This window comes from Elaeis guineensis, chromosome 4, assembly GCF_000442705.2.
Source record: "Elaeis guineensis isolate ETL-2024a chromosome 4, EG11, whole genome shotgun sequence".
NCBI classification, from domain to species: domain Eukaryota; kingdom Viridiplantae; phylum Streptophyta; class Magnoliopsida; order Arecales; family Arecaceae; genus Elaeis; species Elaeis guineensis.
The window spans coordinates 17851990-17878645 of record NC_025996.2 but is presented as its reverse complement, the minus strand read 5'-3'; the positions used below and the strand labels follow the sequence as shown (position 1 = coordinate 17878645).

Sequence of the window (26656 nt, the reverse complement as noted above, 5' to 3'; positions counted from 1 at the left end):
ATCCTCTTTCAAGATATTAGGCAGATCTAATAACATATAATTTTTTTCTTTAACATACAATTTAAATAATGAAAAAATTCATCAAACTCATAGAAAAGTTTATAAATGACACATGAGCAGATCTGCTCGTTATTAGCCGTTGGAGCCATCGCCGAATGTTTTAAGAATGCCTAACAGCTAATTAGGATATAATAGTTGGTATGGAGTCCGCACAACGATTTATATGCGCATGCTGGCATGCCTAAAAGTAGAGACCGACACTAGTTTGGAGAGATTTTTTTCATTTTTTTTTTTTCATATAAAAGTAATGCTTGTTCTAAATTCTGACAGCTTATTTACCAATTATATCTTGCTATATATATATATATAAAGAGAGAGAGAAAGAGAAGAAATTAAGGACTCCTGGACCAAAAAAAACAAATAGTGTAGAACTGTGGAATCCTAACATTTTTATTTTTCTAAATTATCCCTAAAACTAGCCATTTTATGCTGTTAGGGGGGTTAAAATGGCAAAAAATTAAAAACCAGCCGTTATCCAACCCAAAAAATATATATAAAAAATTTGAATTAGCCGTTACGGGCCATGCCTAGCTTGTAACGGCCTTAAACGAGCTGTGCCTAGTACATCACATTTGGGCTACTTTTTTTAAAAAAAAAATGGGCCGCCCATCAAGCCCGCGTGTTGCCCAACAGGTCCGCAGGCTTGACGGCCACAGGCCGTGGCTAGCACGGCTCGCCAGACCTCGGCTAGGGCTGTGCCAGGTCAGGTTTGGATGAACGACCGTGCTGGCACGGCCCGTTTAGACTCTGGTCTGATGACCTGGCCTGGTCATGCCGGACATAGCCAGCCAATGTATAGCTCTCAAATAGCCATGAATGAATTCTTATGGAAAGATCGATATTTGAAGCTAGCATCCACGTGAAACATGACCTTCAATGGTATAAAGTTGGCACATGAAATAAAAACTCTGTCGATTAAAAAATATGACCTATCACGAGTATAATAGTAATCTTAACATGAATATCTGTGAGCAATATTTTGAAACACGGCACGAATACCTGACATGAATGATTTATGAATCATATTTACGAAATGTTCATGAATTTGTGCATGCATGATTATCTTTATGACTTGTTTCATTATATGTTCTATGAAATGCTTTAATTTTTATAACACGCGTTATTTTCTAAATGTTGTATTATCATGAAAAAACTTTTACTTGATTTGATAAAGAAGCATAGGTTCTACTTACTGGGTTAGTGTAGCTCATATTTTTTTTATTATTTTTTTTACAGAGAAATAAGATTAGGACTGACGAAGGATTCAGGCTTGGGGATCTACGTAGCAAGCTTAAAAATTTTATAGCAAAAGTTTACTTTATTTTATGATCTTGGACTTATCGTTATCTATTTATGAATTTTAAGTCTTGGGTTGATATTTGTTTTTGGATTTAGATGCTCTGAACTAATTTTGATTTAATTAAGAATTTGAATTGAATTTTTTTATTATTTTTATTTATGATACATCTGTTATTATATTTAAGAAGATGAATGTCGGCTTCATGTTATCGTAGACTGTATTCCTTAATAGCATGACCGTATTATATTCCAAATTTAGGGCATGATATGAACTTATTATCAAATTGCAAGAACAAAAGAAGATTCCAATAAACCAGAATTGGCATTTGTTGAGGATATGTTTTATATAATGATGATCAGGCATAAGCTGAATTTGAATCCCTTCTAGTGCCACTAATCACCCATCAGAACCATATCTAGTGTAATTGGTAGATAACCTTAATTCTCTAACAAGTTCATCAAATTTATCTTCTATTTTATGGTAATACAGACCAACATTCAAAAATCATTCCTAACCTAAACCCATAGGCCTATGGATCAAGTATCATGATAGACCCATGTAACTTTTTAAACTTTGTCCAACATTTCCTTTGCAATCATCACTTAAATGAATAAATGACATGGATATTTATAGGTGCCATCTAACATTAAAAACTCTAAGAGTTAGACTTTTTTTTTTCAAAAAAGAAAAAGCTATTGAAGAATACGTCATGGTACCTCCTTGTTCACATAAGTCAAAATGCTTCAAACACACCAAGACAACCTTGAATAACGGGGCCTCTGTACCCACAAGATAGAAGGTCGACTTACATCATCATCTGATTTTGAATCAAATTCTGCCCAAAAAAAATTTTGACTGAAACGTAGATGCGTCCAGAACTTTAATGAATAAGCTCAGTATATAGTTACAGAATAATTTCATTATTGACGGATAAAATGTCTACATGTATCATGCATGTAGTTTATTTAAAATAAGATTGAGACCCCATGAACCAAGGATTGGAAAAAAAAATGTAACTTTTTTTTTTTTCAAGTCTTTGAAAAATATTTATTGTCTTTCATCTTTTCAGTTAAAAATTAATGCAAGGAGTGTAACTTTAATTTAGAGAACATGACATTTATAATCATAGGCAATTGGTTAAAAAAATCAATTCATGGTTCATGGGCGAAAGGTAAAAAGTAATTGTGGCCTAAATTTCCTTTGAACTAGAAGCATGCATTTGTTTTGGATCTATGTATCTTGTAACGACTTATAAATCATAGTAAAATATTTGCATGAACAGGATAAGTACTGCATGCATTAAGGATGTTTTTTTCTTTAAGATTAGGATGTTTACAATGTTTTTTTTTTTTTTGATAAGAAGATAAAACATCTACATTCTAACCTTTTTTGCTGCCAACCATAGCCAATTGGGTTACAGCACCCATTCAAATGACACCTAAGACATTCCGTAAGCATGCCCTATACTAGCAAAAGTTCAATATCATTAGACAGCATACGTTTATGTAAGGAAATATTACATGTTTATTCTCAGATAGCAAATAAGTACAATTAATTGTATCTTTTCTATACCAAATATTTTTTCATTAAAATAATTTTTTCGACAAAATCTTTCATAATCTTTGTTTCGCTAGGCTAACCATGTGTTATACCCATTTCTTTTCACCATAATAGATACAAGATAATAAATTGAAATTTTTTTTAATGAAGTATGAAATTAAAAATGGAAATAGACAGGAAACATGGACTGTGATTTATATTAAGAGACCTGTGGTGTTACAAAAAATACTGTCTCAATGGCATTCTGAATTCTGAAGCTACATTAAATTATAATAATTATTTAAAATAATTAGAACGTAATACTAAAATCATGATAGAAGACAGAGAGGGACACTGATGTGGCCTTTCATTGCAAGCAGACAAAGAGGGACACTGATGAATGACCTGATGCTGCTATTGAACGGAAAGACGAGAGAATGCACTGGCCATCTCTGTGTCTCTCTTTTTCAGCACCCATGTATATACTTCTTGCTTGCACCTCATCCAACAAATATCAATTTTATTCCGTGGAGCCAAATCATAGTTCTCTCTCTGTCAACTCAATTCAAGGAGTTATCAGTTCCTGGTTTTAAATTTGTCAAATCTAGCAATTAAGTCTAATTTCAAAAAAGCATGCAAGTTACAACAGTGTGTTTGATAACCATAGAAACTATGGATACCCCTGCGAAGGATCCCCTGCAGATGGTAACCATTGATCATCCTAACAAGAAGACAAGATAACCGCACTCCATCTTGCTCAGATAGGTCCAAACTCTTTAAAACACATAACAACCAAACAATCGCTTGGACCAAACATCATAAAATCACTCTCCCAATCCATCGCACAAACAAATAACTCCAAAAAAATAATAATAATAGAAGGCAAATAAATTTCTGTAGATGAGATCGAAAACTTCTACACCATTTCACCAACCCATAAATGCTTGAACACAGCAGATGATATGAACCAAAACAAAATAATCGCTGGCAACAAACATCATAAGATCACTGCCGCAACCCATCGCACAGACAAATAACTCGAAAGAATAATAATAGCAGAAGGCAAATGGATTTCTGTACTCATAAAAATAGTAAACTTTTTCACCATTTTACCAGCCCAACCCCACCCTTTTCTACACCACCGACCCGCCACACCAAACATAAACCAAGTCAGTAAATCGTAACTAATAAAGAACTTAAAAACAAAGAAGGAAATTATTAATGCCGTTGTTAATTTAGGACTAATCCGAGATTAGATTAGACCCGGTAGATAATTAGGAAGCAAGGGAGCACCGCCCGGGGGTCGAATACCACAAGCTCTCCTTTTCCCAGGGCCAACGACTCGCCCACGGACTCGGGGTCCGACTCGGCCCGGACCCGGCCGGCTATGACCCGGGAAACTAGCATCGCCCTCCGACCGGCTCCACCGCCGCCGATCTCGTGGGCTCGGCCGCTCCCGGCGAAGGTCCGGATCCCCCCCGACCTCCCCCCCAGCGACCATACATCGCAGCACGCCACCCTGCCGTCATAGATCGCATCGCCGCCGGCGGAGCCGGACGAGTTGGGGCGCAGTGGAAGCGCATCATCTCGTTGCCGTCGGCGGCGCAGCGGGAGTCGTCGGAGCGTGAGGCGGTGCAGCGGGCGCGGACCGCGGCACGGTATTCCTCGAACCGGGCGACGGTCCGGGGTGGGTTGTGGACCCGGAAGAGCATCTCGATGTCGCCCGGGAACGCGGCAGCCCGGGCGGACCAGCTCGAGCCGAAGATGATCTCGACCACCCGACGGGACGAGTGGCCGACCGGCAGCTCGGCGAGGGTCGGGAACTGGTGGGAGTGCGCCGGCCCCGCCGGCGGCGGCGAGGGCGGGGCGATCGGGGGCTTAGGTCTGGGTTTGGGCTTGGGTCTGGGTTTGGTTTGGGGTTGGGGGGTGGGTTTTTTGGGGAGAGAGGAAGGGATTTTAGGGAAGAGAAAGACGACGTCTTTGAGAACGTGAGGGGAGTTGGCGCAAGAGAGAGAGAGGAGGGGCTTCTTTGACGGCGTCGGGGGGTAGACGTCTTCCAAGGCGTTGGATTTGCATTGCAGGGATTTAACCCACCCCGTCGCCATTAACGGCAGCGAATAACAAACGAAGCTGGAACAAATGTGTGTGTGTGTGAGAGAGAGAGAGAGAGAGAGAGAGACTACGACCAAAGGGAGAGAGAGGAAAGGCTGAGTTGTGAGGGAAAGGATGGTGAAGGTGGAGTCCAGATGATGAGGTGGGTATTTGGTTATTTGGCTCTGGCGATGGTTTTATGCGTTGGTTCCGGGGATGATTTATTTTCTCGTTCATTGCTGCGAGGCTTTCCGGCTTCGGTAGGGTGAAGTATAATATCGAAGCAGGTGGAGTACTTTGGCGTAAACGTTGTTTACCCTTCTTTATTGTGCTTGGCCCGACCTGAGAATTAGGCCCATGTAGTTTCAATCACAGTTTGTAATGGATCCTATCTTCTGTGATTCATCTATGGTTTCGATTTTGTTTAGAAGGGTGATCGTTTATGGATAATTTCTAAGGTTGAGTATGTTGTACATTACCATTGTACTTGACCATGTCAATTATTCTCGCAGCGATAATATCACTCTCTGGTAGGATGAATGGTTCATTGTTAGCCGGCTACTCAAGTGGTATGCAAAGCATTACAGTGCATGGCTTGTTACTTGATCAGGAATTTATGTGTTTGGTAGTAATAAATGGTGTCTATCATACATATCACCTTGTGGCCAATGTTTCAGTATGTTTTACTGAAGTTTGTTAATATATGCTTATGAATTATGCATTGTCTATGTGTATATTATGGGCTTTGCTTCTCTTGTGTCATTATTTATGACTTGTCCTGGAAACTCCCTTGGTATTACTGCTAGTTTGTAACAAGATTTTTGTTGAACTCTCCACCATCCAGCATTGTAAATGCTCAGCTAGACTCTTGATATGCATATTGTGGCTGGATTCCACTTTGCAGCCAAATTTTATTTCACCAATCATCTATCAAATACTCTTTTAATTGAACAAAAAATTGGTGTCACACATTCAAAAGCACTTGTACATAGTTTCAGTGAAAATTGAAGCCATGGAATCATCTTTGGTGAAGTATCACAGAGCGACATGGTGATAGAAGGAGATGAAAACAGCCCTGATGCATTCATTTATGAGAATTATTTCAGTGCCTGAGGGCTTGTGTGACCATTCACTTTAAACCAGATGGCACTATAACTTACTCTACTGACAAATTCTTATCGTCAATTATAATTCGATCTATGGTCAAGCAAATTGGACAGCATTGCTTTGTTTTCAAATTGAGAATTTTCAATAGTCGAAGATCTGATAATTATCAGGTCCATCTTTTAGCAAGATATGGTCATGCGCAAGAGCAGCCCAAACAATTTCCCAGGTCGGTTGCCCCTGCTATTTTATTCGTTTAGGGACAGAACATGATGTCAACAAGCTAACGGCCTAATGCCCATCCCAGCATTGCTCCCTTTTTTTTTTCTCTCTCTCTCTATTTTTTTAAAAGATTTGGTGGACATCAGAAACACGCATTGGATGGAAAAGTAAGGCCCACGGATATGGCATGCGGAATAGACTAATGTCATGGGGTTACTTTGAAGTCATTCCCCTTGTTTTATATAAGCTCAAATGGGCAAACTGTTTCAATATTTCCTTCTTCTGACCTGTGACAACTTTCTAACGAAGATAGCGTTTACTTGTTCTTTCCTCTTGCCAGTTGCATGTGGGTTTTTATATGGATTAGACATTTATACCAAAAGAGTTGGAAGAAAAGAGGACATAGAGACATGGGAGGACAAAAGAAGTTCCATCATAGGCTTGTTCTGTCTCAACTCAATATGAGAACCTTTCAAGTTTCAGTCTGATGCTACTTGGATTAGTGAATTGCATGGATAATAAATAAACGTAACAATGACAGAATACTACTTATTTGGGTTGTGACGCAAGCGTCATCACGTCCAATGAGTCATAGTTATTGACCCTATCGGAGAGATGGAACAGCATTCGAGGTTAACTCTCAGAAAAAGTAATGCATGTTTCCAACCACTACCCTCGCCGAAATCATTTACCATTCGTAATGGGATAACGTATTTGATTTTATTGCTTATATTAAAACGTTGTATTTTTTTTTTTTTTGCTTATATTAACATGCCGTACTTGAGTCAAATCTCTTTCTTCGAGTTAGGTAGTTTAAGTGAAATTTGAAGATCCAACTTGGACAAAATTTAAGAGCAAGGAAGCATTCTTCTTGTCAAAATCAACACATTATCTGCATGCTGATTTGGGTAAAGATAGCAAACAAAGTATGTTCGTTTAGCTGTCAAACAGGTACCCATTTTTGCAGACAAATTGATATCAGACCTGACTTTGATGGCTATTGTTCCTCGCTTTTGCTTATAAACCAAGAAAGCCTTGGTTTCTATTCTCCCGTCTCTCCTACATCAATCTTTTATTGATCTACTTGTTGGGCGGGCTTTGTGGTCCTTCCCTTTATGATAAAAGGAAGTTGCATACGGAAGAGAACGGATAAAATGGAAGAGGAATAAAACCGTGGAAGAAGTTACCCAAAGTTTCTCCCACTCCTCTGAAACTACTTGCGGAGTAAAGTGATGGGGAGAGGTTCGTGGGGGACAAGGCCACAAGAAAGACGACAGCTTTGAGATTTTAGGTATGATGAAAGAAAGGTTGGAATTTTCAAAAAAAAGAAAAAAAAAAACCCTGCGAACTGAAATAGCGTCAGCGGCCAGGCCAGTGGGAAGATTTGAATGGGAATGAAGATTCCAAAGATGCTTTAAACGAGGTGAGAGACACAGAGTTAATATGAATCCTCTTTGGGTGCCCCGGCAAACCCGCCGTCTGCCCGGGCGTGCGCCTCGGACGAGTCGGTAGCGAGTAAAAATGGTGGCTTAGGCCCGGGTGATGGTGAGTCCAGACTCAGAGACCAGTTTACTCGTAGAAAGAGGTTTTGGTGTTCTTCATTTTCTTTTAATTTTATTTTAAGGATTGAGCAAAGTGGAAACCCGCAACCGCACGGTCACAAAACTCTTGATAGAACCATTGTCTTCTAATCATGACTAAAAATAAAAATAATGGCTAATAAAACCCCCATTTAGAGAATATAGTAACATATCACTATTTGACAAAAATGTTAATATAAGAAGCATCAAACGGAGGGGAAGAAAGATCAATCAAAATATGGGCAATTTATAATGCTGTTATGATGATGATTTGCATTAGCTATTTTGTTTTGTATATTAAAGCACAACACATGTCTTGAAATTGTTATGATAACCGTTTCAATGTGACAATGAACTTTATGTAAAACCAGTGATTTCTCTCTCACTCACTCTCTCTACTTTTGAATTACATTTTTGAAAGGCTACTTAGTAAAGCACTGAAAGAGGATAGATTTTGATGTGATGGTGGTGTTGTTATATCATAATCTAGAAATCACATGTTTGAGACGTGAAACCCCTTTTCTAGATGTAGGGGTATGGTTGTGTACATCTAGCTCTCCCCATCTTTGATTGTTTACCTAATTTTTTATTGATTGCTCTATTATTTGGGTCAGGTTCTAAGATCATTATTTTAGTAGGTGGAATTCTAGTATTGATTTTAAATTTTAGCATGGCACACATGGGATGATTATTAGCACATCCCCCTCGTCCAACTGTCTTTTGTCTCTTGTTTGCACGAATCAATGCCAGTTGAGGTTCTCTTTTAACAAAGAAGTCCGGTCAATCAGGAATCATGGAAGCTAATTAATAGAAATCATACATTCTTCCACACCTCCATTCCCCTATAAAGCGTCCAGAATATGACTGTTGGAAGCATGATTAACAATAAAGAATGTGCTATTAAAACCTCATCGTGTTTATAATCACATGATGAACTTCTTTAGTTTTTGTATTTTTAAACCTTCGTGCTTTCCTTTCATGATTTATCCCCTAACTTTGGGGACGTTGCTGCAGCTATTGGGCTTCTAATATCCAATTTAGCTGGATTTTTATTAACCTTTCACACGAGGGTTCCCAGACATAGATGGCATCTTTGCAATTAAGTTCTGATTCGTCATGAATCCAGCATGTATAAGCCATAATGTCATAATGAGCTTTAGCAAAGATATGCCCAGGTGGAGACCAGAAAAAGATTACTTCTGCTGCTGAAGTGGATAAAGGCCAAGGTATTGATTAAATAATTCGATATACGGTAAGCAGACTGCACAAGAATCGAACAGTTGTTGCTGCATCGGCAATAAAGCCGTCAAAACGGCCGGCCCGGCCCGTACCCATTAAGATCGGGTCAAAACAATTCTTTTGATAAACGGACCATCAAATAGACGGTCCAGTCCTGACCCTTATAAATGAAGGACCTAAATGGATCGATCCTTATAGCTCATTAAAAAAATTAAAATAATTATAAAAATTATAAAATTATAATAAATTAAAAAACTCTCAAACATAATACTTCATCAAATAAATAAATAAAATCAATCCCTACATCAAATTTTAAAATACCAAAAGTAAACATGAAAAAATATGAAAACCGAAAAAAAATCGCATCCTTCGCATGACTTCATTCCATGAAATCATTATAAACATCAATAAATTTAAAAAAAAAAGATTGACAAGATAATAAGACATACCTTGGAGGGTTTAAAGAAGCAGAAATACAGAACCACCACGGATATTTGAAGAAAGAAGAGAGTAATAATGATAAGATGGGTAGTAGGAAGATGAACAGGAACTAAAGCTTGGAAAAAGTGATTTGAGTTATTAGACATTAACGATGGAAGTAATGACTAATGAGGTATAGAAATGAGAAAAAAGATATTTTAGAAATAATTAGTTATTTACTGATTACTTTAAGTGGTTAAGTTATTTTAAAATAATTTTTTTTTAAAAAATAGACTGGTCCGCGGGCTAGACGGACCAGCCCTTCACAGGCCGGACCATAAACGGGTCGGGCTAAAAAGTCTTTTTATTAAATGGACTGCTAAAACACTGGCCCATCCTACTATTTTAAGGGCTTAAACGGGTCGGCCCGTGGGCTAAGGTCCATTTTGACGGTTCTAATCGGCAAGTTGTCCGCTTGAGATCGGGGCTTGGGCCATTTTTCATACTTTCAGAGTGCAAGAATCCCCTACGGTGTAAGCGCAGCACCATAGGATGTGGTGTAAGCATAAGATCATAGGATATGGTGTGCATGCACCACCGGATGGCCATCAAAATGAATGGTTGTGCTTAAGCCTAGGCTGTACGATACATACCGTACATGGTGTTTGATGACCATCCATCTTGTGATGGATGCCATCTATAGGTATACCGCATCCTACGGTGCTCCTCATGCACTGCAAGAGATCTGCGCTCGTTTTCAAAGCATAAGGTGGATTCCATAACCGAAATTTAAATATGGAATGCAAGCGCTAAATGGACTTACTTGCTGGGGAGAACGGAACTCTCTAGGCAAATTCCAAGCATATTTCATGTCATTCAAGAGTTGAGTTTGAGTTCGAAGATAGATTTATCCATACGTTTGTAATAATAAAGTTGCTAATTGGTTATCTCACCAGTCTTGTGAAGATAATGTAGCATAAAACCCGATGGAGGACATTTTTGTGACATGACAATACCATTTAGGTTCTCAAGAAAAGATTGAAAATGCTGTTTAGAGAATCAATGGACGGTAATGTTAAAAATGTTGGGATAAGTGGCTTCCTTTTTTGCGGCTTGAGTCCAAATAGGACACTTACTCTGCTCCACTGCGAGGGAGGTAGGGCCTCTCAGTCTCCGAGCAGGAAAGAGATGGTCGTACTTCCCTTGATAAAATAGGTGCTATTTTTTTTTTGATGGGAAAATAGAGGCTATACGGACGAGTAGAACTGTAAATGGATCGGATTAACCCACCATCCGATTCAATTCGATCCATTTAGATCCGATCCATTCAATTTTAAAGGATCCACAGGGTTGGATCGGATTCTAAAATTGAGCCTATTCAATATTCTGGATCGGATTTAGATTTACGAAATGAGGATCCGACTTGATCCGATCCAATTTAAATTCAGTATTGAATTCAATATATAAACTATAGAGCAAATAGAATGGAATTATAATTTCAAATGCTATTGTAGCATTATTATTTTTATATAATCTTATTTAATTTGATCATAAAATTTTAAAAAATTACTTATAAATTAACAGTCAAGATAAAATAATGTTTATTTTCTTTTGTTATAAACTTCGCATATGTTAATTTATTGTACAAACCGAGCCCGACTAAAATTTGGATCCGAACCGAATCTAAATTTTTTAAATTGAGATCGGATTATACATAGACCTAATCCGATCCAAAAGATTCAATGGGGCAGACTTTTTGATCATAGATCCGATTCAATTCAGCTCGATTTTTAATTGGGTTGGGTTTAGATCCAACATTAGGATCCGATCAAGAAACTGTGTCAGATTGGGATCACTCACGATCTGATCCGATCCGACTCATTTGCACCCCTACAGGGGAGCTACAAGAGGGGTCAAATTAGGTTTTGTGGATAGGCGCTACAAGAGGTGCAAAATTAGGCTCCATTGAAGAGATCTCTGGATCCTAAATCCTAAAAATTTTAGATCCTAAAATCCTTGAACCAAAAATCTTAAACTTTAAATCCTCAATTTCTTAGCTGTCAAATCCTTGACACATTTCTTAGTGCAATTCTTCTTGATAAATTTCTCATCTATTTTTTTTTTATATTAAATCTATTAAGATTTCTTTTGGATCATTTTCTCTAGTGACCTCTTCTACAACTTTGTATATTATAGCAGACCTCTCGCTCCATTGACGAACATAATTTAAAATTAGAATTGAACATATTAAATTTTTATAGAGTTAATTACTTAAAAAATTTATATATTTTAAAATTTTTTAATTTTAATATAATTTTTTAATTTTTTCAATCAAATATGTGTATTATTTAATTTATTGTAATATTGATTTGCCGTTAATCAATATTGGAATTTACTGTTAAGATGCTGACGTGAAAATGATGCGTCAAACTTGAAAAAAAATTTTGAGCTGAGTTGGAATAGCAGTGAGAGTGGGAAAGATAAGGCGTCGAGCTGCTGTTCATGTCCTACTCTACCAACACCATCACCCATGGCCTCAAGGACTTCACCCAATGGAGGAGCTCATCATGGGGGCAATCCCTCGTGGCCTTAAGGATGGCGAAGTCAAGGAAGTGGATCCTGAGGTAATCCCTCGTGGCCTTGAGTATCGCGAGATTGGCAGTAAAAAGAATGTGCTTGAAGCAGGGAGTGAGATCGTAGAGTATCTGGATGGCTGCTGGGTGCTTGGCACTATAGAGCTCGATGAATGAATGATGAAGCACCCCAGACGATGGTGGTTGCTCTATCCATGAGCACAGTGCAGTCACCATCATTGCCATGTGCCGTTGTTTAGAATCGCCATGGGGGTTTGCTGCCCACTTTAGCACAGAGCGATTCGTAACTGCGGCCTCTAGATTTCCGACCACAATCACCGCCACGGTGTCGGAGAGCATCTGACATGAGGGCGTGCTCGAGAGAGGAAAGCAGGAGGTAGAGGAGGACGTAGTGGAGGAGGAGGTGGTGGTCAGCGAAGGGGAGAGCGTATTATGGACTGCTAACGTAGCTGGTGGTGGCAAGAAGATGAGCTATTATATCATCTCACTCCACTCATTAGTGGTCACTGCTAAGCAGCCCGATGCGCTGACCTCGTCCTCGTCCTCGTCCTCTCCTCGTCCTCGTCTCGTCATCAAGAAGCCGCCTCTCCAACTCCTCGAACAGCCGATTCCACATCATGGTAGACTTGTGCTCCGACTTGGTCATACAAGATGGTGCTGCCGCTACCGATGGCACCACTGAGAAGGAGAAATCCAGCAGGTTTGGATTTTACTGCTGCCTTCTCACATATCCGCCCAAACTAGAAGAAAAAAAAAAAAGAGGCCGACAAAGCGAAAGAAGAAGAAGACCGGGTGAGAATTGAGAGATCCAGAGGAAAAAAGACGACGAGAACGACGAGAGATCGACCATAGAGAGAGGAGAGATGGGAAAGGTGAGATGGGTCCTCTGCCTCATCGATCGGAGAAAAAGAGCATGCTGGTACTGCAATCACTGCTGCCTCTTCATCTCGTTGAGCGACCGCTTCAGTAAACCTCTGGCCACTGTGGCCTCCACCGCCGGCGGGCTCTGATCAATTCGTGAATGGTGGCATCTGGATCGCAAATCCGACCCCAATTCCCACGCCGTTCTCCTGTCCTTAACAACATAGATGACACGTCATTCATATAACATGACATATCAGTTAGTAGATTCACGTCTTGTATGATATATCAGCATCTTAACCGTAAATTTAATATTGATTGATAGTATATCAATAGTACAATAAATTTATTAAGATTTGACGTCTCGAGATTTAGCTTACAACGAGATCGCGGTAAAAAATGGAGTCCAATAAGATCAAATCATCCCAAATGAAGCTCGGATGGAGGAGATACAAATTTTGAAATCAGCACGAGATCCGAGCGCAGAAGGATCGCCGGCGGCCGGCGGAGCAGCGGCGGCGCGGCCGCAGGCGGCGATGCACGGCCCAAGTGGGGCCAACGCACGAGACAGCGGCCCAGCCCATGCGCAGGCGCGGCCCAGGCCCGCGTCGTGCCGGCCCAGGCCCAGGCACCTTGCCTGGCCTGTACCCCAGTCCACCGGCACCTGGGCCTGTACCCCAATCCACTGTGGATCGAGTGGTTCACGCTGGGCCTGTGAACGCGTGGATATTTTTACATATTTTTTGCGGTCCACGAACTATTCCATGGATCGGAGCATGATCGGACGCGTGGGTGGCTCCCGATCTTGATCCGACGGTCCAGGGGGTTATTTGACTTTGTTTAGGACTCCTAATCCCTCTCTAATCAGGTTTAAGCCTTTTAAATAGGGCTGATCGGTGAAACAGAGAGTAGGTAGTCTTCTGATTTTGCCGCAAACCACCGTACGGAGCCGTACGAAACCCGAGAGAAGAGAGAGAGGTGGAAGCGCTGAGAGAGAAGGAGCAGGAGGCTCCTGGACAGCGGACGTCGGTTACTTCAGGGGTTCAGGGGGTCTTCCAAGAGAGAGAGAGAGCTTTTGAGAGGGGAACTTCTAGTGAGAGAAAATTGGATGTACAAGGGTTGAGGGTGAGTCTCCTATTGTAAATTTTTTTTTTTCATAATGAAGTCTGCATGCCCCTTAGAGGCGTGCCCTTTTGTAGCTGATCCACGTATTTTGATTGTTTTGTTTTGTTTCTTATTTCTTCCTACTGCATCGGTGATACTGAAAAGATCTTGGGAGGTGGTGTCCTGGTCAGAATTCATCCAACAAGTGGTATCAGAGCAAGACGGTACAAGGACGCAGATTGCAGCGGTGGTGAGCAAGACTGAAGATGGAGAAGACAGGAACAATCAAGATGGAGATCAACAACTTCGATGATAAAAGCAATTTCTCCTTGTGGCAGGCAAGGGTGAAGAACGTGCTCATCCAACAGGGGTTGATCGATGCTCTCTTGTGCGATGAGAAGCCAACCACCATGGAGGTGCGGGATTGAAAACGGCTACAGATGCAGTTGGTGAGCACCATCTGCATGATAGATGAGGTGGTGATCCATGTGCTGAGCAAGACTTCTCCGATGGTGTTGTGGTCGAAGCTCGAGGAGTTGTACATGGTAAAGTCTCTCACCAACACTCTTTTCCTCTGGAGGCAGTTCTACCAACTACGGATGGCCGAGGGACAGAGCGTGCAGGAGCATCTCAGCCACTTCCAAAAGATTCTCACCGACCTCCTCAGCGTTGGTGAGAATGTTGAAGAGAAAACCAGGGCACTGATTTTGCTGGCGTTGCTTCCCTCTTTATACGAGTTATTGGTGACTGCTCTTCTAATGGGAGAGAGCACTATCAAAATGGACAAGGTAACCGCAGTGATACTCCAGAATGAGGTTCTCAGGAGGGAGAACCCAGCTTCGAGCTCAGGTGGCGGTAGCTCAGCTTTGGTGGCTTCTGGAGGAGCAGGAGACGGTAGACGGAGCGACAGGAGATCGCAACGAAGGCGGTCCAAGTCCAGGAAAACTTGAGCAAAATTAGGTGTTACCGATGTGAAGAGTTGGGGCATCTAACCAGAGATTGCCCTCAACTCAAAAATCGGACGGTGGCTGCTGTAGCGATGGTCGACAATGATTCAGATGGAGATGTCCTGGAGATATCTAACGAGATATCTACTTCTTCCCAGCAGTGGATATTAGATTCTGCATGTCCCTATCATGTATGTTGCAGAGAGGAGCAGTTTAACTCTCTGGAGAACAGTGAGGGCACTGTATATCTGCCGGATGGATCGAACTGTGCGATCAGAGGCATTGGGACAGTCAGCTGGAGGACACATGATAGTGCAATGAGGAGATTGGGGGAGGTCCGATACATATCCGATTTCAGGCAGAATTTTATCTCACTTAGCAAACTGGATTCGAGATGCTATAGACGGTAGCTGGTGGAAGAATCCTGAGGTTGCTACGCGGCGATAGGATTGTGCTGGAGGAGAAGAAGGGGAGCAGAGGATATTATTACCTGGCAGGAAGCCCAGTGCGATGTGGAGCTTCGGGAGCCAGGTGGAGCCCAGAGCGAGGTGGAGCTCCAGGAGACGGATCGAGCACGAGACAAGAGACTCGGGAGGACGAGAGGCGACGTCGCAAGGTGAAATTTCTATTACCGCATGATGATACCCCGAGCAGGTCTCAGGTCAGGAGGAGCACAGCATACGATGGAGATGGGATCGAACAGCCTGACTCGACTTCCATGTTTGCCCATCCATGATCAACAGGCGATTGCCTCAAGGCATGGGGCGAGGAGATACAAAAGCTCTCGAAATTTGGAGGAGGCCGAATATCGAGTCGAGGTGGAGATTGTTAGGATTTGATGCCTCGAGATTCAGTCCATATTGGACCCACAACGAGGTTCGCGATGAAAAACAGAGTCCAACAAGACTAAGATCATCCCAAACGGAGCTCGGATGGAGGAGATATGAGCTTTTGAAGTCGGCACAAGATCCGAGGCGGCGGAGGACCGCCGGTGGCTGGCGGCGGGCCGGCGGAGCTGCGGCGGTGCGGCCGCAGGCGGCGGCGCGCGGCCTAAGCGGGGTCAATGCGCGAGACGCGTGACCCAGGCATGCGACCTAGGTGCGCGGCCCAAACGGGCAGGCGGCCCAGCGGGCGTGCAGCCCAGGTGGGCGGGCGGCCCAGCCCAGGCGCAGGCTCGCACGCGCGGGCCGGCCCAGGCCCAGGTGCCTTGCCTGGGCCTGTACCTCGGTCCACGGCTGGGCCTGTGGACCGCATGGGCATTTCCTACGCGTTTCTCACGATCCACAGCACTATTCCGTGGATCGGAGTGCGATCGGACGGCGTGGGTGGCTCCCGATCTTGATCCGATGGTCCAGGAGATTATTTGGCTTTGTTTAAGACTCCTAATCCCTCTCTAATCATGTTTAAGCCCTTTAAATAGGCTGATCGGTGAAACAGAGAGTAAGTGGTCTTTTGGTTTTGCTGCAAACCGCCGTACGGAGCCGTACAGAACCCGAGAGAAGAGAGAGAGGCGGAAGCTCTGAGAGAGAAGGAGCAGGAGGCTCCTGGACAGCGGACGCCGGTCACTTCAGAGATTCAGGAGGTCTTCCAAGAGAGAGAGAGCTTTTGAGAAGGAAACTTCTAGTGAGAGAGGATTAGGTGTTCAAGGGTTGAGGATGAGGTCTCTTCTTATAAATTTTTTTTTCATAGTGAAGTCTGCATGCTCCGTGGAGACGTGCCCTTTTGTGGCTGATCTATATATTTTGATTGTTTTATTTTGTTTTTTCTTTTTTTTGCTGTATCGTATGATATTGAAAAAATTTTAGGAGATAGTATTCTGACAGATATCCACCCAACAAAATTAGATAGTATATCTATTTGAGATAATCATCATAGGCAGTGCACATTCTGCATGGTGCGCGCTGCACAAAGAATTTCTCTTACATCAAGTGTGCGAGAGCTATTGATGGGCTGATGCCGGCAATCTACAATGTTCGGCCCAGTTAAATATACAACCAACCAGATCAGGCCTGGAAGCCCCTGACCCTTGATCCAAGGCGCGACCCGGACCATAGAACACGGCGCTGCCATGTCCGCCGCCGCCACCACCACAACGGCGGCGTCGCTGCCCCGCCCTTCCCTCCTCCACCATCTGGTAACGCTGGACACGGCCTTATCCCTCCGTATCCACTCACTCTTCCGTCCCGTCCCCCGATCCCTCCTCAAAGCCCTCGAGATCTCCGGCGACGGCCGCTTCTGGTTCCCCATCCCCCTCGCCCTTCTCCCCTTCTCCTCCTCCGCCACCGCTTTCCCTTTCCTCCTCGCTCTCCTCCTGGGCTTCCTCCTCGACCTCCTCCTCATCGGCCTCGTCAAGCACCTCGTTCGCCGCCCCCGCCCCGTCTACAACAAGGGCATGAGCCTCGCCTTCGCCGTCGACCACTGGTCCTTCCCCAGCGGCCACTCCTCCCGCGTCTTCTTCATCGCCTCCTTCCTCTGTCTCTCCCACGCATCCCTCCGCCAACTCCTCGCCGACCGCCTCTGGATCGGTGCCCACTACGGCGGCGACCCCGCCGAGCTCCTGTTGCGGCTCGTCTTCGTCTGGTCCGTCGCCACCTCCGCCTCTCGAGTCCTCCTCGGTAGGCATTTCGTTCTCGATGTCGTCGCTGGGTCTTGCCTGGGTGTTTTGGAAGCTTTCATGGTGTTCTATTTCTTCCACTTCTAGAGATTTTAAACAGACATTAACATTGTTTGTTCGGGATGGTTCGTTGTAATCCGCTTTCTTGACTTATACGAAATTATGCCATCTTTTTCTCATTCTCCATTGTTTATAGGCTTCTTTTTATTTAGTCAGAATTGCAGAAGAGGATTTAAGAGAATTATCACATATAAAAATTCTTGCTCACTCAATTATAAAATCAATAATTTCGTTGTGGCACCAGCCACCATCTTTCTCTAGATGTCTCCCTGTGTTGATTTCTGTCCTTTATATAAAGATCTCGTTAAAAAATCAAACCCCAAGAGAAAATAGTCTGCAATTGCTAGAAACTCTTGATTTCATTTTTCGAGCGTTTGTGGTTGTAACCGTAGTAGCAAAATATTCGGAGGCAAAGTGTACAAGGATTTACTTATGCTCTTAAACACCTATCTTTCGTTACTGCCTACTTTTTTGCCTTATACTCCAGGAGTCTTGACTTCAGTCTCCTTCATGCATGTGTCAAAATAATGCTTTGGATGCGTCATTAACCCCTAAAAAGAAAAAAGTTTGGTCCATGATTATGATATGCAACAACCCAAAAAGTCAAGTTGGTTCTGGTGAACCAAGACCAGGTGTTTGTGTTGATTAGCATCACCATTCATAGATATCTGCAAGAAGTTTATGAAAAGTAGCTGACTATTATGTTTTCAATTTCAGGGGCTTTTGACTATTGAGCTGTTTAAGAATGCTGAATACTAGTTAGGTTATAGGCATTGACAGCTACAATGATGCAAGTGAACTCAGAATGAATATCTGAATGATTTATATAGGTACAATACCCCAAAAAGCTTTATTGTTCCCAAAAAGAAAATTAATGAAGGGAGAAGAAGGGACACAAAGTGCAGGAAGCTTTCAAAGCCTAAGGCTTATACCAAGCAGCTGAGTCATGGCTAGAAGCTTGAGAACAGGCAACGTTGCTAAACATGAAAAGAATTATTGTAGCTCATGGCATAATGTTCCAAGAGAGAGCCATTGTTAGAAAGGTAACTTACAGTGGCACAATGTTTTTGGCTTTTCCTTTATGGATAGTCTAAAAGATGGTGACTTAGCGATACACTTGCTCAAGCATTAAAATCAAGAAGTGAGATAGAATGGAGATGCAAAGGAGAGTGCAAGCCTCTGGGAGCACCATAGGATAAGTCTATTCTCTAGGAAGAAGCACTAGAAGTCTGGAGTGGAATTGCTTGAAACTTGATTGTGGTTAGTGACAATTATCAAGTTTCTGTACAAAGGATATAAGGACAGTAAAGGCAGGGGATGGACCGACAATCAAATGCTTTACTGAGTAGTCTCTCCCCAAGTAAAAGAAATTATCAAGTGATAAATAAGATCATCATCATTTCATATTGTAAACCAAATTTAGGAGAATTATGTTTCAATATGAACATTCTTTGCTAACAAACTTAGACTTCTGAATTCTAGTTGATGAATTCTGGGTAGGAAAAGTATGGATTAGTGGAGAGAGGGGAAATTGTTATTTTATCTGTCAGGTATCTCTTTCCAAATATTTTTTTCCAAACATGTAATATATTATGGGCATCTACTGTTGTTCAAATTTTTTTGGCCTGGGCATTTTATACCATCAATTTAGAGGTTTTCGAGAAGCTTTCGGGCTTGGTAGCAGTCAAACCTGCCATCCCAAGGGAAGATCTGCACTTCCTTTATCTATCCCTTTTATCCTCTCTCTACTGATATAACTATAACCATCATTATAAAGCCTCATCCTAGCTATTTAGAGTAAGCTTTATGAATACTCATTCACTGAGCATTCCTAGTTAAGGTTGCTTTTCATGTTATTTCAGGCATTTCCATATCCTTTTTACAGCTTTGATACATGTTATGATAGGTCTTCCTCTTCTCCTCCCAGATCCCTCGACAAAGAATCAAGTACCCCTGCCTACTAGAACCCCCTCGGCTATTCATTGTACATGCCTATGCCATCTATATTGTCAGCCATTTGTAGAAGGAAATTGTACGGCTCTCTGCTATTGTTGATGGGGAAAGAATAGAAAAGATGTGGTGAGAACAAAACAGTAAAGAAAATAAACTCAGAAATGATTTTTTCCTGTTCGAGAACTCAAGATCTCATTGACTTTTTATGGAAAATCTTCTTTTGTTCATTTGCTTCATGCCTGAGAGTGACCATGATAACTGCTCATCGAGATAAAAAGATTGCACCTACTAGTTGAAATGATGTTTACCTCCCATAGATATGGCTGACTGTGCACCACATATCATATAACAGGAGACAATTCCACTTGTTTATTATTTGATTTAATTTTTTAAATAATGACAGAAGAAACATGGAATCCACTATATGATGCCATGATATGATATTGGGGGATCCACTGGGTCTATCTGTCTGTGTCCTGGAGCCTTAAGGTTCAATAACTGGTGCAGCTCATCTTTGAATATGAGTACCACCACAAAATATAGTGATAATAACATGATCAAATTATAATACCTTTAATGCATTTGGTCTAGGAAAGTCTCAATTGCAAGGAATTATTTAAAAATAATAGCTTAAGCAAGAATGAGATAAGAGAAACAGCTAGACTTGTGGATCTTTAGAAGTAAAACTTAGTTCCTAATGTAACAAAAATTATGATATAACATAGCACTTACAATAAACTTGATGCACTCTATTGTTGTAGTTAGAGGGGACATATACTTTAAGTGGAAGAACCATTTAAAAAGCAGGATTTAGAAAACCAACACAAAAGATGAACAAGAAACAAGCTGAGATGAGAATAGGCTAGAAAAAAGGGCTTTATCATTTTCAATACAAATTTTAAATGTTTTACCACCACATTTGAAGAGCAATGCACCAAATGAGAAGAGTGGCAAAGTCGGTAGACCTTTTACCTTTCCAAAGCTGAGGAATGGAAAACTAAGAAAGTGCTTAGAAACATGTGTGGTGATTAAGTATCATGATGCATAAAATCTGAAACCATAATGTTGAGCAATCTAAAACAAGATCCTGAAAATCATAGAGGGAAGTGATAGCTCAACCTGGATTCATGCGGTTAATCTTTTGGGTTAAGAAATCCTAGATCTGTGATGGAGTTTCAACATGCATATGAAATATAGGGGGGAAAAACTGAAAACTATGAATCTTCTTTAAAACTCCTTAGGGTAGTGACTACTACGTATTGGTCACATGTCTTGTATTCTAGAGAACCTAGACTTTAGTTTGTGGGTTCTATCTTTTCGTAGTGGTTTAGATAAAAATCTGACTCACTAAATAAAGTATGAAAAAACATGTGTCTCTGATTTTGCAACAGTACTTTTAGACCATCCTAGTTCCAACATGTATATGGTATGCATGTGAGAAACCCAACAAGGAAAAAGTCAAGTACCATGGAATGTGGACATTGAATCTTGAGATATCTTTGCAGCTGTGGTTGTGATTAGATCCAGATATAGGAATGTTATTTAAGGTTCAAGGGTAAACCTATAGTTTAAATCTACTTGCGTCAAATTGCTTTCAGCATGTGATACTAAAATCATCTTGAGAAAATATATTTTTTACTTTGCACTGTTGATTCTCTACAATTTGATGAAAGAGACCAAATAGAAGGGGCTGGGTTACTGTTTGAGCAACCCTAAGTCCCTGGTCTTGAGACACCTGATTTATCATTCTAGGAGGTTAAGCATGGGATTCTTTGCATCCTGATTAAATGATCCATAGGAATTTTTCTACCTGGTCACAGAAAGGAAATCTTAAACTAACGATGGGATCTGGTGATGGGTGCCTTTGTAAAAATCAATCAAATCTTCCATATTGGTCTTTCAACCGAGCATCTACTTTTGGATCTTTAGTCATTAGATTCCTTGATGATCAGACTTTCAATCACCAGATTTCTTGCATTCAGTTTGTCATTTGGAATTTGGTTAGGAACTGTCAATTCCATCTCAGAATTTTTAGATCTTACTTATCCAATCTCTTAAGTTATGTGTGGAAATGAAAAGCTAAGATATTACCAGGCTAAGGCTAATACATGTGTTCCATGAAAGAAAATGGCACAAGTGTCTAACGGAAGATAAATGTCTCTTCTCCTGGGAGAGATCATCTTAAGAATGAAGGAATCATCATGTCAACTTGAGCATTGCGGACCAAACCCAAGAGTGGGGATGCCCAATTACATTGTTGAGGCTTGTTGAGAAGTTGGACTTCAAAATTTTACTTATGAGCTATATTTGAGAATCATCATCCAGTAGGTGGTAGTAAAGGATGCCACCTGTAAGATGTATCGAGTGTTCTTAATTTCTTGGTGCCATGCTTTCTTCTTTTTATCATGGCATTTCGAAAACTTAAAATATTGAGGGTGATCTAAATAACTTTAATGAGGAAGTACATGAAGAAAGCATGAAGCTTGAGGGCATCATCTGAATGGTGACCAGCAAAACTTAGGAAAAGAAGACTAAAGTCATTCATGATTGAAGTTTTCTCTGCTTAGGAATCCCAATTAGATTAATGAGCTGATCTTTCTGCTTTAGGATTCCAAACCAGATTCATGGGACTAGAAGCTGTGTCTATTAATATTTTCTCCAAGTTCAAGTTACACAAGACTTAACAAAGGTTGAAAGGTAAAATAATGGACATTATGCAAGTTTTGAAATATATTAGATAGCATTGCTCTTATAACACTGCAGATCAATGATATCATCATTTCTATTTGCTAGCCGTGCTACCAATTATGCAGTTAGTACAGGAAAGTGGATATGCAATCTAGTGTTATCTCTGAGTTTAGACAGCATCTTTTATTACATCTGCCATGTAATGGCTAGTGTCCAATTTTGTCAGAGGCTGCAGGAAGCTAACATGCCACTGCTTGACCATGCTGCAACATACTGACCATGCATGTCTGATGGCTGATGCAGACTGTCAGAAAATGGTTTAGTCTATCGAGAGTTGTTTCCATTGATTGATGAACTAGTTCAACTGGCTTTGAACCTACATGCTAGAGATTTAACTCTTACACTGGTAAATCCTCAATATAGCAGAAACAAGCAGCAATATAGTGTTGACATCTTAGAGAACCTGACATTGATACAAAATAGTGGGTGTTTTTGGATGATTTGAAGCTGGTGTTTGCAGCAGTTATGCACTTTCTTTGGGAGGCCTGACCTGTCTAGTTGACATAGTTGCGTGCTTTTTGGGAATCCAATGCTGATATTTAGGAACCGGAGTTTGAGGTTCCTGTGCCAGTGTGCCCACTCGTGTGCTGCATTTCTTTTGACAAGCTATCTTATGTAAGGATGCCAGTCTTTTTGAACAAAAGCTGTATATCTGGGGCTGGATAGCTGGCATCTTTTAACTGTGGAACTTAACTTCTTCATAGCATCAATGGCAGAAAGGTACGCAGCCACTTTCAAAAACAAGACATTCATATCACATCATGCTTCCTTTGGTAGTCCCACAATCATGTTTTCAAATAGAGGTTTGCTCTTTACAGGCACATTACCCATGTGAATCTCTTTCTGCATTGTCTGACACCAATGTGAGTGCCCAGGTAATGGAAGTTGCTTTGGTTCTTTTTGTTCACAGATCTGGTCCTTGAATATTTGGTTTGTTGAACTGCATTATTTGATAACAAAGTCGCTGAATGGTTTGAAATGCCTTTATTTTGGCAACCACTTTGTTGAAACAGAGAGGATTCTAATGGCTTCAAAAGGTGGTAAAGCTCCTCCTGATGTAGCACAACTGGGAAACTTGTGAAGGGCAATATGTGGGAAGATACAAAGGGCTAACAATTTTTCAGATCACATTGTATGACTGAATTCTGAAGCTTGTTGCATGCAATATATTTGGAGTAAAACATGGCATGTCTACAAGATACTGCTTTTGTATGAAACCTCAACACTGGATGCTGATTGAAAAAAAATTGAAGTCAGATCTATTTGACACAACCTAATGTGTCCACCTCCTTTGGCTCACGTGAGGTAGCGTTATGACTGCTGTGAGAACATTGAATGAGTAGCTGAAATCCTAGTATTCTAGAATTTAGACTTCTTGTAAGATGATCTTATCAGGCCGATGCCATGCTGCCACTCTCTGGTCATGTCTGAAACGAGGTGATAGGCATTGTGGAGCAATGCTACATTTCTGTTTACTATTTAGCTAATTATAAAGTTTGCTTGCTGCAAGGTAAAATGTAGCAAGTGCTGGTTAGGTTAGTTCAGAGGTCATCAAGGTGCCATCCCCTTTATCACATAACTATAAGGTCCTGTGGCCTTGGACCGAAAACCCACAAAAGATCATTGGCCGTGGAAGATATGAAATATTGTGCTCTTTTGATGATTCACCGTTTGATCTCATGGAGTCAGCCTCTAATCTCACATGGATTATAATTATCTAGATTCAGATTTTCTAGGATGCACTTTTCACAAAGAACTGCTATACAGGTGCATTCTTGAACAAAGAAAAAATCTAATTGTTTTGAAAGAATTTTATGAGACGCTATATGAGATGAAAATTTCTAGCTTGATCAAGTGACAGTAAGGAGGATTTATTTGTTAACTTTTCTACTATCACTCAAAAAAAATCGGACTCCGCCTTATGTGAAGTTATCAGGGTACAGTTAATCTTTTGGATTTGAGAACGCTGCTTATATATCTGGTATTGGTTATAGTTTATAAAAATATTTCGTAGTATATTAATAAGAGGGGGAAGGGTTAAAGATATCTCTTTGATAGTCTATTAGAATAATTCACCTCGCCCAAGGTAAGCCTTGCTTCCAGGAGGGATGTAGGGTACGTAGTTAAACCCCACCCCGCACCCCCACGCCCCCCCCCCACCCCCTACCAACAAAAAAAAAAAAAATATATGGTAGGAGTAGATGGCCCAGTCTGCTTGAACTTTGTTCATAGGCATATTGACAGGACATGAGTAGGGTACCGCAGGAAGAAGAAATAATTAAGATAAAAACAGGGATAGTGCTGTAAACACCAGTGAAGAATTTATAAACATTGTCACCTCACCTGCTTCTAGAAAGGACATCTAATTTACCCGTCATATTCTGTTTACCCGGCTGTAACTGCACCAGAAATTCATTTCACAGTATAATTGTTAGCTGCGAGTTCCAAAGTTTCATTCTTGTACCCACCAAATTTCGTTTAATCACTTTGGCCATAGGACATGAGAGATGAGTCAACAACTAAAATTATAATATGATTTTTCAATCATATCATACTTCCAAGTTTTCCTTCACACTATATACTAATTAAATTGGCAATTAAATGATAAACTTTTTCAAATAATTTGGATTGGCAACTCTATCAGATAAAATGGTAGCCTATATATATAACAGCAGTGTAAAGAGCACAAGGAAAACGATACATGATTGGGTAACATTTGCGTCACAATAACAGTACAACAAGAAGAATGACTGCAAGTTTGCCATTTCTAGACTAACCAGCTGAGGATAATCTCTCTCTCTCTCTCTAGCTTGTGCGCACAGCCATTCCACCCCTATGTCCCCTACCAAAAGGATAGGGTTATGAGGACAAAAGAATGCTCGAGCCTTAACATAATCCAATGTAATGATCAAGCCTTAACATAATCCAATGTTGTCAAGTTTTGTTGGTATCTAGGGGTTAGCCCCATAATTAGCTGGAGTAATAATTTTAGGGTTTGGGATGGGCTTTCAAACATTTGGTTGCAAGCACTACCATCAGAACGAATTGAGCTCAGAGAGCCCAAATATAAGTCTGAAATACAAAGGCAAGTTGGATGAACATCTCACGTGCTGCATGATAAAATCAAACAGCATTTTCTGTCGCCTTCTATATTTGTACTGCAAAACTTGACTTCCACAAAGATTTAGACAACCGTTGCACCAATTTTGAATCCCTTGAACTGTTCTTTCTGTTTCACCTGTCACAAACAACTTACGTATGCTTTAAATAATAGATTGCAGCGATGTTATCAGTCTTCTGGAACATAATGTTCTCTTATCTGCATTTAGAATTCCTAATAACGTGTCTAAAGAAATTTAAAGAAATTAGTACTCTCACAGTTATATGCACCAAAGCTTAGGGGCTAGGGTTTGATCTGATCCGCTGAATAAGATGTGGACCTGATCAACCCACAAGTACAATACAAGCGCTGAATTGAGACACAAACAATCAGATCGGTTGGCTTCATTAGAATTGTACTCAATCTAATTTTATTTAATTTGACCTGTCAGATTAATCCACCAAAAACAAGTTCAGTGTATGAACCTAGCTCCCTAAAATTAGACCTAACCCGAGCTTGAGCCACCTGATCCAAAAAGAATCTTGGCTTGATCCAACCGTCCAAGCAAATGGGATGGCCTCAAATCCCAATTTCAGGCTGGAAGAAAATGAATATAAGAGAAATAATGGTAGACGTTATCTTAGATTCATCACCTTCCACCCCTACTACTGGTTAATAAAGTATCTTTCTAATGCTTTTTAAATTTGAAGCAGGTGAGCAAGAGGCATAAAGAAAACCTAAAACAAGCGGGCAATATTATAAGTCCAGATCCAACCTCACGTGCGCTCCATCTCTTTCACATCATAACTTATCATTTGGGTAACCACCAACTAAAACAAAACAAATATATAAATTATAGAGGTAGTTTTAGCCGGATATGCATATGATAGTGACATGCCCATAAGTTACATGATCCTTGGGAGATCCTGTCTCTAATAATTTGAAGCCTGGGATGAATGGTACTACTTTTCAAGGCTATATCCATGTTGTTCGATGCCGGTACAAATGATAAAGAAACGGGCTCCCCTACTGTACTTTTGAGTTGGATTTGTATTATTTTAAACCACAAAGTGTGACCAGTGACTCCTCCCAAGATGGCTCATTGGGGTATCTGGGAGTA

At 40.9% G+C, this 26656-nt stretch overlaps 1 protein-coding gene, 1 non-coding gene and 1 pseudogene across 14 annotated transcripts; 1 reads left to right on the top strand and 2 right to left on the bottom strand.

Annotated features, from left to right (window-relative positions):
• Positions 1–3959: 3959 nt before the first annotated feature.
• Positions 3960–5363, bottom strand: LOC105043865 (uncharacterized). Its single transcript, XR_012140708.1, has one exon. It is a non-coding gene; the product is annotated as an uncharacterized protein (transcript).
• Positions 5364–12062: 6699 nt separating this feature from the next.
• Positions 12063–17131, bottom strand: LOC105043866 (uncharacterized; annotated as a pseudogene).
• LOC105043608 (probable lipid phosphate phosphatase beta) lies at positions 17019–23708 on the top strand. 13 transcript variants are annotated; one of them, XR_012140706.1, is made up of 5 exons: positions 17026–17676; positions 22680–22782; positions 22884–23156; positions 23255–23311; positions 23450–23530. XR_012140706.1 is itself a non-coding variant. In XM_010921200.4 (3 exons), exons 1-2 carry the CDS (start codon positions 17130–17132, stop codon positions 23269–23271), a joined length of 564 nt encoding a protein of 187 aa, XP_010919502.2. In that variant the 5' UTR covers positions 17027–17129; the 3' UTR covers positions 23272–23311; positions 23450–23708. The 13 variants fall into 13 exon arrangements, 6 of the variants coding, with proteins under 6 accessions (XP_073111842.1, XP_073111843.1, XP_073111844.1 ...); XR_012140707.1 differs by having other exon boundaries at positions 17027–17676; positions 22603–22782; XR_012140703.1 differs by lacking the exon at positions 22680–22782 and having other exon boundaries at positions 22897–23156.
• The last annotated feature ends 2948 nt before the right edge of the window (positions 23709–26656 follow it).

What these genes read in the sequence shown, in the direction of transcription:
- LOC105043608 (XM_073255741.1), top strand. Translation starts at nt 17,130, where the DNA reads ATGTCCGCCGCCGCCACCACCACAACGGCGGCGTCGCTGCCCCGCCCT. An exon ending in CGCCTCTCGAGTCCTCCTCG is followed by an intron (nt 17,677 to 19,662) that starts GTAGGCATTTCG and finishes TTCTCCTCCCAG; the next exon opens with ATCCCTCGACAAAGAATCAA.